At 40.7% G+C, this 15,694-nt stretch overlaps 1 protein-coding gene across 1 annotated transcript; it reads right to left on the bottom strand.

Annotated features, from left to right (window-relative positions):
* Window positions 1–7,720: 7,720 nt before the first annotated feature.
* On the bottom strand, window positions 7,721–10,271 carry LOC147885108 (uncharacterized). Its single transcript, XM_087397919.1, has 4 exons — window positions 9,030–10,271; window positions 8,698–8,770; window positions 8,490–8,606; window positions 7,721–7,939 (listed from the first exon to the last, which is right to left on the bottom strand). Exons 1-4 carry the CDS (start codon window positions 9,725–9,727, stop codon window positions 7,880–7,882), a joined length of 948 nt encoding a protein of 315 aa, XP_087254045.1. The 5' UTR covers window positions 9,728–10,271; the 3' UTR covers window positions 7,721–7,879.
* Window positions 10,272–15,694: the final 5,423 nt, after the last annotated feature.

The following is a 15,694-nucleotide window of genomic DNA, read 5'->3' as shown; positions in this document are numbered from 1 at the left end:
GTTATTTTCTTTAAAAACATGAAAACAAGGTAAGCCATTCATGGAGCTACCAAGAGCACTATATAGATGCAGTATCAATAAGATACTCCGATGTTGTGTTCCGAAGCATGAACAAAAGTTGTATTGTAGGATACACATCAAGGTATATTCAAAGTTCCTTTTTTAGTTGAGATGAATGCTCGAAACATATTTGATGAAAGTTTGTGGGCCTATAGTAATCAAAGATGCTCATGAGCTTGCAAAAAATTTTGGTATTGCTAGAGACGAGGACATCTAGTAAATGCAGATCGGATGCCATAGAATCTGGTGTAATGCGGTCTTTTTAGAAAAGAGGGTTAGATTTTGTCAGACCTTTCAAACTAGTGGCAACATTTACTAGCAACAAATATATGCTATCTAATATCAAATCATGGCTAGCGAACATGCTTGATAGGTTTTTATGCAGATGGAGGAAATCAAGGAGAAGAATGTTGAAACAATATAAAAAATTTTGTTGTTGAATGAGAGATTGGAGACTCTATCTATGGTGGAATCCCAAATAAGAAGCATGGCAGATGGTGAGAGCATATGAATTGAAGGTAGATGTATTAGTACCATAGAGTTCGTACATGTAGCAAAAATTGTGTGCTTACATGAAAGGTATATGGAAAATTATGAATGAATAGATTGTTTGATGCACATAGAAAGCCACTTGAGGTTTATTTGAGGGAAGAAGAATCTTGAAAGGATCATATCTTGCAGGATAAAGTGGACCAACGTCAAAAGGAGTTGTACAAACTGAGAGCCACCCTCTGGATTTTTTTTTAGCATGAGATCTCAGAACAAGAGGTGTTTGTCAAGGAAGAGTGAGAAAAACCTAATGCTAGTGAGCAAGAAGGTTTGGAGTAGAAAGACAACAATTCAAACAAATTGTCTGACTTTTCTCATAAGCTACATATTAATGTTGAATCTGTAATTTTTCCTTCATTCTTAGTTGATGCTATAGGGAAACAAGACACGGAATCCAAGATTGAGAAGCATGTTGTAGCTGAATTATTAACGAATTCTGAGAATCAACAGAAAGATGTTCTGAACACTATATCTAAAGATGTGTTAGCTACACAAGGTGAAGTAGAAAGAACTATTAATATTGTTTGTGATATAATATTTTCACAATTGGATAAAGAAAATGTAGATCTAGATAATATGAACTTTAAGTTGGTGGACTATGACAACTCTAAAAAGACATCACCAAAGGGAAATAGACCATGAGAGGGAAGTTATATTGCACACAATTTCCTATTTTTCAAAATAGATTAGTTTACAGTATACTCAGTTTTGAATATATTCACTAGAATTTTTCTTGAAGTTCTTTCTTTTGGTTGAGAGAGAGAGAGAGAGAAAGAGAGAGAGAGAGTTTTCTTGATCGTGAGGGTTATGAAGGCTAAATCTATTACACATCGGCAATTTGAACAACCTCCATCATCCATGGGCTTCCTTGACCCCAACATAAGTACCTTGCCTAGGGGTATGGTTGCATTGGGTGGCCCTCAAGCACCTAAGCCCACACAAAACTATCATGGCTCTAGGCTCTAAGCTTTGAGCTACATCCTCTATCATAGGATCAAGCCTCAAGGTCCTTGTCTTGAGCCTTGCACATCACCATTAGTCCCACGACTGCCACAGCAATAGCCAAAGGGTTGTATCATAACATCTCCTAATCCTAGAATCCCAATGCTCTTAGCCTCACAGCAGTGGTCCAACTACAACAAGCATCCCTCAGGCCTCTACGATCTTCTTTTGGTTCTCCATCACTTGCTAGGGGGCTCCCAATTCCACATAGTTGTGCTTCAATCTACTCACCTGTGAATTCAAGTAGCTCCTTGCCTTCCATGCTAGTCTCATGCATCATGGTGTACTCCTATTCCATCATCTACATCTTGATGTTCAAGCTCCTCAACTATGGAGTACTTCCACAACCACCTCACCATAGACTTCCAATCCACAATCCACTCATAGTTAGCATAGGCCATGTGGCAGATAAGGGTCAAAGCCCCCATCAAGCCACCAATTATTGTTGAGACATAGCTAACAAATACCACATCCTCTTATGCAATATTTCAACAAGCCATATCAACAAGTCCATGGCAACATTGAGTCTCATTGTTGCCCTACCATAACTACTAATTTATCCTTGTGTCTTCTAAGAATTCATGAGGAATTCATAGTGCCATTTAAACATAGTCTACACTTTACATGTGCACACATCTACCACATCAACTTGGTGTTTCGATCACACCCTTCCACTAGCACACATTTTCTCAATTGCCAGTCACTATTTTAAAACTGTGTTGTATGCATTAATTGTTTTGGTTTTTTTAATGCATAGTATAGTGGATGGTTAGGCCACTTTGAGCCTCTAAGTTAGTGCAAGGAATCAACTCCACAAAAGACAAATCTTATAGACTAATTGGGATATCTTGTCTTTGTGACTGCTATTATTGGAGATAGCAAGCATGTACTTCAACATCTGAAGAGTCGTTGACCTACCCCCACATTGAAGCTGTATGTGAAAACATACAAGAATATGAAGGAAATTTTTGAAGGTCCAATGCAGGCTTATTCTTTTCTAAGAACGAAAATGATGTTTTTAGGAAAGCAGTCCTATGTCTTAGAAGGAAGTAATTATGTTTTATAAAGCAGAAAGTTCACAAACTTTCTAAGTCAAAATGATGAATATTACACATAAACTTGGGCTGAAGAAAGCTGAGTTCATGGCATTCCTTTACATTCATGAGCAACTTCTTTACTACTAAATGATGGAAAGAAGCTTTATGCGATAACAGTTTTCACATCGTGACAATAGGATCACAAATTTTAATAAAATGCAAGAAATTTCTGATTCACTCAAAGGAACATTGAAGGAATGATATCAAAAAATCGGTAAACTTTATGTTCAAAACTTATGAAAGTTTTCTAAAATCTGATAGTACAATAGCAAGAAAGTACTTTTGCATTACAAATCCAAGTAGATATATGAAAAGTACATTAATGGTTGAGCTAATGAAGAACATACATGTTCTCAAATCCAAAATGTTTGAAGATACATTGAACTCTGACATTTGAAATGAAAATGCCTTTTAACAAAGCAGAATTGTAGCAAGAGCTACTCAAGTTCATTTTTTACAGGTATGAAACTTGTCACAAGTCCAAACATATTTTCAAGAAATGACTCTCTACTTTCTTAGACCCAACCACTGATGCATAAGGAACCTTGGCCATCATGACCCTCTCCTCATCTGATTTGGGACTATCTTCCTGATTCTCTGAATTATGGTTCATCTATTCAACAATTGGATTTTGCTTTGGAGTACGAGATGTGAGCTCCCTCTTGATCCCACGTGTATCACAGAATGCTAAAAGTTATGATGAGAGATATACTCTCCACCATTGTCAGTCCGTAGGCATTTAAGCATTCTACCTGACTGATTTTCAACCAAAGCCTACCATTTCTGAAATACCTGGAACACATTACTCTTCTGAGCTATAGCATAAGCCCACACATTCCTAGTTGCATCATCAATGACTGTCACATAGTATTCAGTCCCGCCTAATGATCGTGTAGGCATGGGACCACATACATTTGAATGCACCAAATCAAGCCTTTCAAGCTCTTTCTTTCTCCTTCTTTTATGGGCAATTTAGTCTACTTCCCATAGAGACAATTCTCACAAAATTCAAAGTTTAAAAAACTCAAATGCGGTATATAACCCAAATGGCATAAGAGTTTCATTCCATTCTAGCTCATGTGCCCAAACCGACTATGCCACAAAGAAGTACTTGGATGCTCGGTTATTGGCAACAACATGATCAAACATCCCTGATACATGTAAGGGATACAATATCCCACACTTGGCACCCCTTGCCAAAACCATAGAGCCCTTCTGAATTTTCCAACTCTGAAAATCAAAAGTGGTCTAAAAACTAGCATCATCTAGTTGATCCACTGAAATGAGACTCTTGGTCTAAAAACTAGCATCATCTAGTTGATCCACTGAAATGAGACTCTTGGTCAGCTTAGGCACATGTCTCACATTTTTGAAAACAAATGCAGACCCATTTGCAAGAGAAAAATTTATGTCAGCTGCTCCCACTATTTCACATTCATAGTTATTTCCAAGATGCACACAACCTATCTTTCCACTATCATAAGTGGAGAACCATTCCCTATGGGGAGTAACATGGAATGAGGCACCAAAATCCAAAATCCAATCTTGGGAATATGCATCATCTGAAGTGGTAAGCAAGTCTGCACGTAAGCTAGACATGAAGAGAATTTCATTGTCACTATTATTGGTGACTGCCTTAATCTCCTCGATCTTCATTTTTCCTTTGTCCTTCTTTGGACTCTCTTCCTTCTTATTTGCACCCCAATTTGCATTCTTTTTCTTATCCTTTTTCTCTCTTTTTAGCTTATAACAATCCTTTTTCATGAGGCTCTTCTTGCCACAATGGTAACACAATGTTTCGTGCCCTGGATTTGCTACGAGACTTTGCTCTTTCTTGGGACTTCCCCCTAAAATGTGATCTGCCCCTTCATACATTTAAGGCTGCATCCTTCTTGTTACCATCCATAGACTTTCATCTAATCTTCTCGACCAACAAGCTATCCACAACATCATCAAATTTCAATACTCCACCAAGTACAGAGCTATTGACAACTATACGAAAGGTATCCCATGACGATGGCAATGAGCACAAGAGGAATATTGCCTTAGTCTCTATATCAAAATTCATCTTCTGAGCTTGAAGTTTGCTGAATATAATATTGAATTCATTCAAGTGAGAAGCAATGGAGACCCCTTCCTTCATCTGCAACTCAAAGAACCTCTTCGTGAGGTGAATGTTTTTAGAGGCAGTTTCATTCTCATAAGTGGCACATAATTTCTTTCATATATCTTCTGTAGTCTGCTCATTTACTATTGTGAAATAGACGTGACTCTGTAAGATGAAGTCTAACAGTAGACTTTGTTAATGCATCCAACTCATTCCAATCATCCTCAGACATATCTACAAGCTTAACTTCAATCTCTGCCAAGGGTTTAATTTGCTTTTTTTGAATAAGCACATCCCTTATCTGTTCTTTCCACAAAGAAAAGTTTGTCCCATCAAACTTTTTAATGCTGAAAAACTCATTTTCAGACATGAAAGAGGATGCCATGATGCAAATGAACAAAATCCCAAATGCTAGTGCCTGCAAGAAAGAATCATACCAAATACCAGATGCACTCAAATATGTGTGCCACAATGGAGGGTAATATCACCAAAAACAAGCAACAAACTATTCAGAAAGATAGAGCAGCCTATTGTATACACCCCAAATAGTAAAAATGACCTAGAATATGTCAAAATATAGCTTGCATGGGAAATAAGAGACTCCATGCAACAACTATGAGCAAAGATAACCCTTCCTAGACTAGGAACAAGCTCTACGAAGCAAGCAACGAGCTGAAAATCACTGCTACAAAAGAATGGTCCTTCCTCCATTTCGAAGCCACAAGCGAATAGAAGCTCTTCCATAAGCTTCCACAACAATAGGGAAGCAAAGGTTGGCAAGAAGGCAAGGAACGATAGCTCTAATACTAGTTGTGAGCACACAATGAAAACCTACATGAAGGGATAGAAGGAGCAAAACAAGAGCCAATACACCCCAATCTTCCATGTCATTCATATATATGTGTTTGAGGATTGTACATAACTAGGGTTAAGATACAATGGCCTGTAAACCCCACAAGGAATGCTTGGCAATAACTCTATGACCAGGAGACCCTACAAAACATGGTGGAGGGGAGGGAACTAACAATGATGCAACTCAAAATACCAAGCTCACATTAAATCATCTGCCAATAAAAATTGTCAACTAACTGTTACAACATAAACTGCTAGTTCTACAGTAAAAAAATATTCACTGACTAGGATAATAAATATTAGCACCTTACATTAATGCTTTAAAAACCACCCATAACTTTAAATCATTATAATGTGACCATCCTAATATTCTTTCATAGTTAATAGACATAAAAATCTTATAGACTAATTGGGATATTTTATCTTTACGACTTCTATTATGGAGATAGGTAGTTGCCATATGAGTTGAAAATTGCAATATTCAATGCATTATTTATGGGTCCAATTTAGACTCGGTTTGGACCTCAATATCAAACAAGTAAAGTACTACATCATTCCTAGGAACTTTCAACTATTTTTGGGTAGTGTCTTTTGTGGCATACTCTAATGTCGATTTTCCAAACTCTATTTTGGACCAAGTAGTTTTGGGCATAACTAGATCAATTTTAATTAGGATTTAGTCCTTATCCTTACCAAAAGATTCAATAAGTCAAAAGTGACATTGAAATCTATAAAAAGACAGCTCACATTATGGCTACAACCTTTCTAAAGAAACAAAATCTAGAGATGTGTAATGAAGCTATTATAACAATGATATCACAACACAAAAATAGGGCTCATCAATCCATTACCACCCAACCATAAACTCTCTTAAGAACTAGCTCTCCTTTTGTGTTCCTTCTCACTTTGTAATCTCTCATCCAAAATCTCTCACAAGCTAGATCTCTTTGAAGTCACCCTAGAACTTAGCACTTGCCAACCCTTTGTGCCATGTGTCCCACAAGGGATTTTCCCATAAAAGTCGTCTCATGGGCTCCCCTCTGCACCTCTCATAAAATGCCTAGGCCTATGTATCACCCTAGACCCAAGCCCTCTTAGTTGCAAGTGCTATCGAGCCCTCATGGTTTCCCACCTCACCACAACTAAATTACGAGGCTCCACAATTATGGTTGACCATAACACTTATACCACATGTAGACAAACCCATCAAACGAAGGGCACCACAACAAAACAAATTATGAATAATGTCCAATTCATTTGCCTACCTACATGCTTTAAGATTCCCTTTAGAATAATTAATACTAGAGAAGCCATGCTTCCACAGATAACACACTTTCCTTTTTCCTCTAACATTTACTTCCATTGCTTCTCCTTCACTAAATGATAAGATCTATGGTAAAAATCACTCGTATCTATTTCACAATTCTCAATGTCAAGCATGTTTAAATAAGCACTCTTGTATATATTTGATGAAATTTGAAACATCACTTAGCCAAATGACAAACTCAAGTACAATTATCAAATCTTTAGATCTAAATGAGAACTACAAGACAATAAGAATTAAACCTATCTTTCCAACCAACCTATAAACCTAATTTGGTAAATCAATGGTTTGGATAAAAACAAGGTAAAGGAGAAACATGATAAATCTATAACCAAACAAGAAGTAAAATTTTATCCAAAAAATGTCCATGTTAAAATAACAAAGTCCTCCAAAGAATGATGCTCAAAGAGGAAAATGAGATAAAGAAGAGAGACAAAGTTAAAGAGAGATGCAAAATGTTTAAGCTTAGTTCTACATGGATTTGGCATATTAAAGCCAACAAATTCAACATGCTTTGATTATGCTTACAAAGCAAGGATTCCAAAGTTTCCATATGCAATTACATGGGGAATAAGAAACACTTAACTTATAGAGAGACAAGAGAAAATTAAAAATGACACTCTTTGACAAATCCCTAAAATAATTAAAGAGATGGTTATCCTACTCATATAAAGAGAAGGTTATTCTTTAAAATAATTAAAGAGATGGTTATGCTCCTTAAAGTGGACAATTTGACAAATACACATCTCCAACACGCTCCCAACCAAGGGGGCCAATAGGCCAATAATACTGACTAACACTCCCATACGTTGAGGCCAATGATAATTATGAAATAAGCAAGAGGCACACAACATTCCACGTTAAGCATGGATTGAAGAGGCACGAGATTTATGAACTAAAAATCATTGTCTTCCCATGGTCCAACATGCCACCGTCAAAATGCTTAACCTACAAAAAAGTAAGAATTAATAGAGTAGAATAGGATTTCGGCACATGTAAGCATCTCTCTCTCTCTCTCTCTCTCCCTCTCTCTCACACACACACACTTTTTCTTGTGAAAATCTCTCACTCACAAAAACACACATATATGCTGAATGGATAATGAAGGACTTGAATGGGACCTTAAGATTGTACTTGCAAGAGGGCTTAACAGGGCCAAGGAAATTGTGAAGATTTTTTTATTGAAATAGGTCTACTTATAAATTAATCAAAACGACCAGATTACAACTGAAACAAAAAGCTCTCAAAAAATTGACTGCTGCTTCCGGTGCTTTGCATGGGGGCCTTAACAGGGAAACTGTAAGGATTTCTCGTGTACCATTTCACGCTGCGGACATACTCGTTGACTGGATTCAGAGCTACAGGCCTCGAAGGATAAAGCACCTCAGATGGCTGGATTTGTGTGCTGTTTCAAAAGGAAGCTAATTCAAAGAAATTGAAGGAATGTAAAAAGCTTTGTATTCAAAGCCGAAAGAGTTCCAATTCCAAGGAGAAATACCTCGAAAGGCGGCACAAATTTAAGTTTGAGGGCCGTAAACTTTGCCCCATGAAAACCACGCTTTTTCTTGATGCTCACGCTGGTGCCACCAATCTTCAGGATTATGGAACGCAGCCCCTGCCATGAATAAATAAACCAAATAAGGATGGGAGAGATTCAAAGGCTGGCCTGTGTACTCCTAACTTATGACACTACTGCAAAAATTTACCTTGGGGTAGCCTCGAATAATGCCTTTAAGCTCTTGCCATTCACCTGCCGTCGTTGTAATTTCACCAGAATCCCTATAGGACAAAGGCGTTGCACTTCAATTGACATCACGATGCATACGCTCACAAACAACAAACATTTGAATTCCTTAAAGAAGAAACTTATTGCAAGTCAACAGTGCAATGCACAGATTCACAGCAAAGATCCAAAGCTCAGTCGATGTCAATAGGGGCATCGTTGATCACTACTCCATGAGGACACTAATATATTCTCAAGAGGATCCATCTAGGTCGTACAAATGCCAAGCTTTGAGCGCGGACTTCGAGGACTTACCAGAAAAGAAGGCTGTTCTTGAGTTCGTCCCGAAGCAGGACTTGAAGCTTCACCTTACTTGCGATTCCACGCATCCCAGCGTACCAGGCAGAGACAAGGAGTGGAGGACTTGAATCAAGAAACTTGTTTGAAAACGTTTGAAGGCCTATGTATTGTTGGACCTTCCCCCATTCGAAAGATGTAGCAAGCACAGGCATATGCTGAGCAATTGGGCAAGGTGGACATCCCACAGGAGGCAGCTCCCTCACGATGCCATCGCCGCCTCCTCGCTGAAAGACAGAGCCTCCCTCCACCGCCCAAAAGCTATACGAATGCGGGTCTTCGTGATTATCATCTAAAGAGCAGAGACGATCCACAAGCAGACGATGCTTCGGTTCCCACGGCCTGAGCGTTCGGTTCTTGATCACCTCAACATCCATGTGCAGAACCTGCTCGAAGTGAGGGCTCGCCACCAGATTCTGCCCGAACACCGTCCCAAACAGAGTCTTCCATCCCCCCAAACATCGCATGCAATCGTTGGGAGAAAGACCTGATCCTTGACACAGATGCCTCCAGAGGAGCGATTCACTGGCGATGTCATTCCATGATTTGCACACAAGGGCACAAACCCCTGCGATCTGCACAGCAGGCAAGAACTGGAAGATTTCTGAGAACACCGCGTCGGGGATTTGGCCATAGCTATCTTCATCTGGCCCCATGTTGTAGGAATGCGAATCAAAGCTGTGCTGCCATATATCTACTCTCTCTCACACATACAATCTAGTGAATTCTCCCACGGAGAATTGGGGAGGCACCGGCTTCGCATTGAAGACCAGGCTCCTCGCAGGAATTTGGAGAGACTCAATGCTCTCCGCTCCGCGTTCGTCACTGCTCCAGTATATCTTTAAGCAGAGAAGCCAAATCACGACACACTCGATTGCCGCGGGCTATCTCCATCGTCTTACAGCCCAAGGAATCGTCACGCCTCTCCACCCCTGCTCCAACAGAGAATTTCCAACGCCGAGCCTGCAGCTGACGGCCAATTTCCCCGTCCAGACTCGATGATCCTTACCTGCTCCCTAGGAAACGCTCACAGGAGCAAGAGCCCATGACGGAGGAATTTGAGGCGCTGCTCTCGAACCTAAATCGACCAAATTTGCACAGAAGCCAGGAAAATGAATTAAAGGAGGTAGGGGGCTGGACAAACTGTGATTTTGGTGAGATGGTGGACGGGATGAAGAACAGGGAAGAGGGCAAGATATAGGAGGTGCATTGGCATCGCCATAGCCAACAATTTGAAGCTATAAGGGGGCGGGAAGATTTTCAAACAACTCAAATTTCAAACAAGCCGTGCGCTAACCCACTTCACAGGAAGCACTCACCTCTAACCACGTTTAACTCGGTTCACATGAAGCAACACAGCCAACTTCCCCTCGCGAGCACCTGTTCCCATACAGCCCGCGGTGCAAGCATTTTTGCAGTTTACACGAGTATTTGGTTTGCATGCGCATCGCCCTGCTCGCATTTGGGTGCACGGAAGATCATTGGACTCCTTTAGTCCTTCGGGTGCTAGAGGCATCGGACAGAGTGCCCAGCCAATGGGAGGCCTCCACCCCCCTCTGTAGCTCCAGCATCACCATCTTTAGGCCTCCAATGTAACTTCATCAGCTCGCGTGTGGCCTGAAATCAAACAATGCCGCCACCAATGCCGGAACAACCACCGCATCTCCACACTATGGGAACATGCCCTAAGTGGTGAGTGAAATAGAACGCATATCCAAGCTTGCCGTCACTCCATCCAGGCTCTTACCTTGGGACATGAGACTGATATCCAAAAGAAGACAAGTCAAATAAATCACGCTTTAATCCCAACAATCAACACGATTGGTTTGTGAGAAACATGTCAGAAAGTTAACATGTTTTGTGTCCATCTACTCTGAATTGCTTTCGAGGTGAGGAGAACGGCCATTCATGCAGGGCAGTTTTGGATGGACATAGCATGGGTTTTGTATAGTCACTTCACTCCACCCCTCATTGCTAGCAAACTTGCTAGTATTACGTTTGTATGTTCGTGGATTGACTTCGATTTGGGCCTAATTACCCAAATATAAATCTCTCTCTCTCTCTCTCTCTCTCTCTCTCTCTCTCTCTCTCTCTCTCTCTCCCCCTCTCTCCCCCTCTCTCTCTCCCCTATTCTAAACAAGGATTTTTCAAAATATGGGAAGAAAAGTGGCTCTTCCCAACATACATGAGCACACTCCCTCCAAGTTTAGCATGTAAAGTCCTATCACTAGGAACATTCACATCCTATCTCCACTACCATTAACATAGTTGGTTTAGAATAGGAATAGAGTGGAACAAGCCGCACTTTAAATTATGAAAGGAAAAGTGGGATTTCCATCCTATTCCCACCATTTATTAGCACATGCCTCAAGGGCCAGGACGGAAATAACTTTTGTCACTAGAAATAGGATCAATTCCCATCCCTCATGTGCTAAGGGCCTTAAACCCTGAGTTCATATGTTGCACTCTCCCTACCTTGGTGACCTAAGATTTCACATGGAGGCTACCCAAAAAAGTTTTAGCACACCTCACATTCAAAGAGGTGGCATCTCATAGCATGCTTTTTATTATTGAGGCTTTGAAGTAAGGTCTAGATTTTCACTTTTATAGTGTTTGTCAAGGCTACACCCATCCCCTTTTTTTCCTTTACACACACGCACGCATGCATGTCCATATATGTATTTTATTTTATTTTATTATTTTTTCATAAAAAATAAAGTTTCAACTCACCTCACATTTTTCTTGGAGATTGGGAGACATCCGTTGAGGCGAGGTGAGGTCCAAGGCATTCTGTGTGCAGACCATCCCACTTCTAATGACTATGAGGTGATAGGGTTTAGTTCCAATCACTAGATTAGATTCTCAATGAGTCGAGAGGGTGAGGAATGTTGTTTAGTCAAGACAAGACCGGTTATTGGTGTAGATAGAAAGAGTGATGGAAACAAGGTGAGGGTTGTTGGTGAGGACGCTAAATCCAAGGAGGTTCACTCGTATGTTGATGTTGTAGGGATCTTGTTTCTCGTAAACTCTTGGGTTGGTCTTCGTCTCTCACAAATGAACCTCACACGATGCTCAAGCAAGAGCTTGTTTGGTGTGCTAGAGAGACTGAGTGGAAGAAGTTATTGGATACTAGTAGGAAACATATTGTGGTTTGCAAGATGCCCTTGGAGGTTGTCTGGAGAAGCTATCAAGGAGTGGAGTGTATCTTTTCTTTACGGGGAGAGCTCCATCCATGCTTGAGCTAGTGCAATTTCTTGCTTTTGAATGTGATATCCCTTCCTTTTCTTTTGTGGCTAGGTTTATTGTGGTCATGGGTTTTTCCTTGTTCACTGCATCTCTTAAGCCATCTGAAAGTGGTGGGGAGGTCCTTCTTTTTTGCAAGTGCAGTGGTGTTGGTTGTACCATTCCTTTAGCATTGACAAGTTCATTTACCATGATTGTCCTGTTTGGGTTGAATTGCCAAGTCTTCCTGCATTTTCGGGGTTTGGGGGGGGGGGGGTAAGAGAGGCTTGCTTCATTTCTAGGGAAGATTCAACTCATTCCAACATCGGCTCAAAAGGAGTTTTCCCTCAAGAAAGCCTAGATCATGTGGGATTGGAGTCAGGAGGTCCTCAATTTGGTACAGATTTCTTTTCCGAATGGGAAACTTTCATATAGCCTAATTGTTTTGGTCCGCGTTCCAAGATGCTGGTTTCCTGTGCCAAAAAACTAGTTGTTATGCTAGGGAATCCCTAGATAGACCTCATAATACAAAGTTGGCTAGGGGTAATGTAGAAGCCAGGTCCTAAGGATAACCGCTTGACTCATCTGGAACCCATACCTACTAATGCATGTCGCATGCAATTTGTCCAAGAGCCGCTTGAGGCTCATGAGAAATAAAATCCGATGATGGATCGTGAGAAAATTAAAGGTGAAGGAACTGAAAGGAAGACATGATGAGATCAACAATGAAGGAGAAAGTGTACTTAATTCATGAGAGGAAGTACCAATATATAGGCCAGTGATACATTGTATGTGAGCTCAAGAGAGAGCATCCTAGATCCACAAATCACTCCACTTATCTCTCCATGAATCTCTCAATCATCCACTAGAACCTTCCACACTCACACCTACTGATTGACACATCATAATCACACCTACTATAGGCACATTCACCACATAGGTGGTCACACATGGACACACAAGCACACACAAGCACACACAAACATAGGTATACCTTCATCAATTTGTTCTAACACCCCCCCACAAATTGATGACCTTGACCCCTAGCAGTAGTCTATGGGAAACTTCATGGCTTGCCCAACTTCGGTGGCGACACACATGATCCCAACCTAGACTCACTCTAAGTTGCATTGGCAATAGACTCATTTGGACATCCTAGCTCCAACATAATCTCACTCCAATTTTGAAGCCTGGTTTACAATCTCTCTTGGAGGTTTCTTGACAAAATGACTAGCAACCCTTACAAAACCCAATACAATCTTTTCAGGGGGACATCCCAAGGCAAATAACCCTTATTGACCACACACACAAAAATTCTAAATTGAAGATGTGGGGAAATACCCCCCTTTGATGGCATGTCTTGTCCTTTTCCTTCTTCTCTTCCAAGCTACCATAGTGTGAAGTTCATTGTCATTGGAGAGGTTCTTGGTGTAGCCAATCTTGTAACTCCTTTGCTCTTTGATCTTTCTTGCATCCCATATGCCTTCAAATAGATTGAATATGAAGAGGGTCTTACCACTTGTCATTGCAAGGGAAGTGTCTACTCTTGTACAAAGGTAAGGCTCATATGACTCATAAGGCAATAGATGAATGTAAGGCAAAATATGACCATACAAGTGCAAATAGCCTTCAACTATCATGATAGAAACTACATTCATCTCACTAAGTCACCTTCAAGCATCAAATAGGCTACATCATTGTTGTCAATGAAGCTCATCATCCAAACATAGACATAGTCAAACATAGTCAAACTAGACAGCAACCCAAAGATCAATCTTGAATCGATGCTAGAAGACATTATATGAGAAGATGACCAAAAGCAAAAGTGAAAAATGATGAGCAGGGAAACTTTTAACCACCTTGTCCCTTTAAAATTTTGACCTTTGACCATATATTTGACTATTTTCCCCAAATTGAACAGTTTGAAGTTGGAGTCCTCAATTGAAGACTTCTAGAGTAGCAAACAAAGGGTTTTCTGGTGGAATGGAAGCCCTTACTGTGGACAGTGTCCAGCATGCCGCGGCATTGTCTGTGGGAGTGTTGCTAATTTCGACTGGTTTTTCTGCCTTTTCTCCTTCACTTGTAGACCAAATGCACTCAAACTTCGTCAACAGCTAGCTCATGACGTGGCCCAGCCTTCCCTAAGAGGGTTTTTCAAATGGTCGAGTCTATAGGTGGAATTTTACAGAAAGTCGCCAAGTGAAGAAGCTACCGGCACGGGCAGCAGGAGCAAAATCTTGCAAAATGCTTTGAGCTGGGAGTGCGCCCTAGGAAGCTGGTTCTACAGCTCAGAGGGTTCGGGGAATAGTCGCATGTAGAGGGAGAACAAGCTCTTGCAATTTTGGATGAGAAGAGGGCAAACTAGTGAATAAGGAGAAAGGAGGTGGTAGGAGTGATGACATGGCAGAAAATGGAAGCTAGGAGCTCAAGGAGGGCGTGGCTCTGATACCAAATGAAGGAACTGAAAGGAAGACATGATGAGATCAACAATGAAGGAGAAAGTATACTTTATTTATGAGAGGAAGTACCAATATATAGGCCAGTGATACATTGTATGTGAGTTCAAGAGAGAGCATCCTAGATCCACAAATCACTCCACTTATCTCTCCATGAATCTCTCAATCATCCACTAGAACCTTCCACACTCACACCTAATGACTGACACATCATCAATGACACCTACTATAGGCACACTCACTACATAGGTGGTCACACATGGACACACAAGCACACACACACATAGGTATACCTTCATCAATTTGTTCTAACAAAAGGCTCAAAGAAAGATGCTCCATGGAAGCTTGTTACAAAGAAGGGTAGGGTGGTGAGATTAATATTGGGAGACCTTATCCGAGGTTGTTGTTAGTGAGGGATCCTCAGGTGGTTGAAGGTAGACGTTTATTTGATAGAAGCAAGGATTTGTAGCAAAAGTCCTCGGATCCTTCTACTTCGAGGCATGGTGGTTGTATGCCTTGCATTGATATTGTGGTCAAAGATGAAAGTGTTTTGGGTGTAGGGTCATCAAAAGAAGTGGACATGCTTCCATGAAGACAAAGGTTAAGGGAAGAAACAACTATCCAAGGCAACGGTTAACCCTCCCTCTTCCCAGTCCAAGATGAAAACAATTAAAGGAGGAGCGAGGAACTCCCAAGGTGGCAAGGAAAACCGCTTTCATTGTCTACGAGATGCAATCAAAGCACTTTCTCACTAATTCTGGTGTGGGTGGTGGCAAGCAAAATGTAGTAGTTAGTGTGGTCTCTTGGAGCTTGTGGGGTTGCTGCTGCGACAAAGTCAAGCAGAACAGATGCTTAAGCATTCTCAAGCAAAAGTCACTCCATTGTTCCATTATGGTCTCCCATAATAACAAGTATCTTTTCTCAAAGAAGAATGAAATATAGACA

This window comes from Dipteris shenzhenensis, chromosome 26, assembly GCF_047967505.1.
Source record: "Dipteris shenzhenensis isolate YYH24624 ecotype China chromosome 26, Dip_SZ_1.0, whole genome shotgun sequence".
Taxonomy (NCBI): domain Eukaryota; kingdom Viridiplantae; phylum Streptophyta; class Polypodiopsida; order Gleicheniales; family Dipteridaceae; genus Dipteris; species Dipteris shenzhenensis.
This window is presented reverse-complemented; position numbering and strand designations above follow the sequence as displayed.

Bases quoted from the DNA above. Each gene is read 5' to 3' on its own strand.
- LOC147885108 (XM_087397919.1), bottom strand. From the start codon at position 9,727: ATGGGGCCAGATGAAGATAGCTATGGCCAAATCCCCGACGCGGTGTTC. The intron at 8,607-8,697 runs GTAAATTTTTGC...TATTCATGGCAG, and splicing joins TTATTCGAGGCTACCCCAAG to GGGCTGCGTTCCATAATCCT. The intron at 7,940-8,489 runs GTATTTCTCCTT...ACTTTTTTGTAG, and splicing joins AATTTGTGCCGCCTTTCGAG to GTTAAGCATTTTGACGGTGG.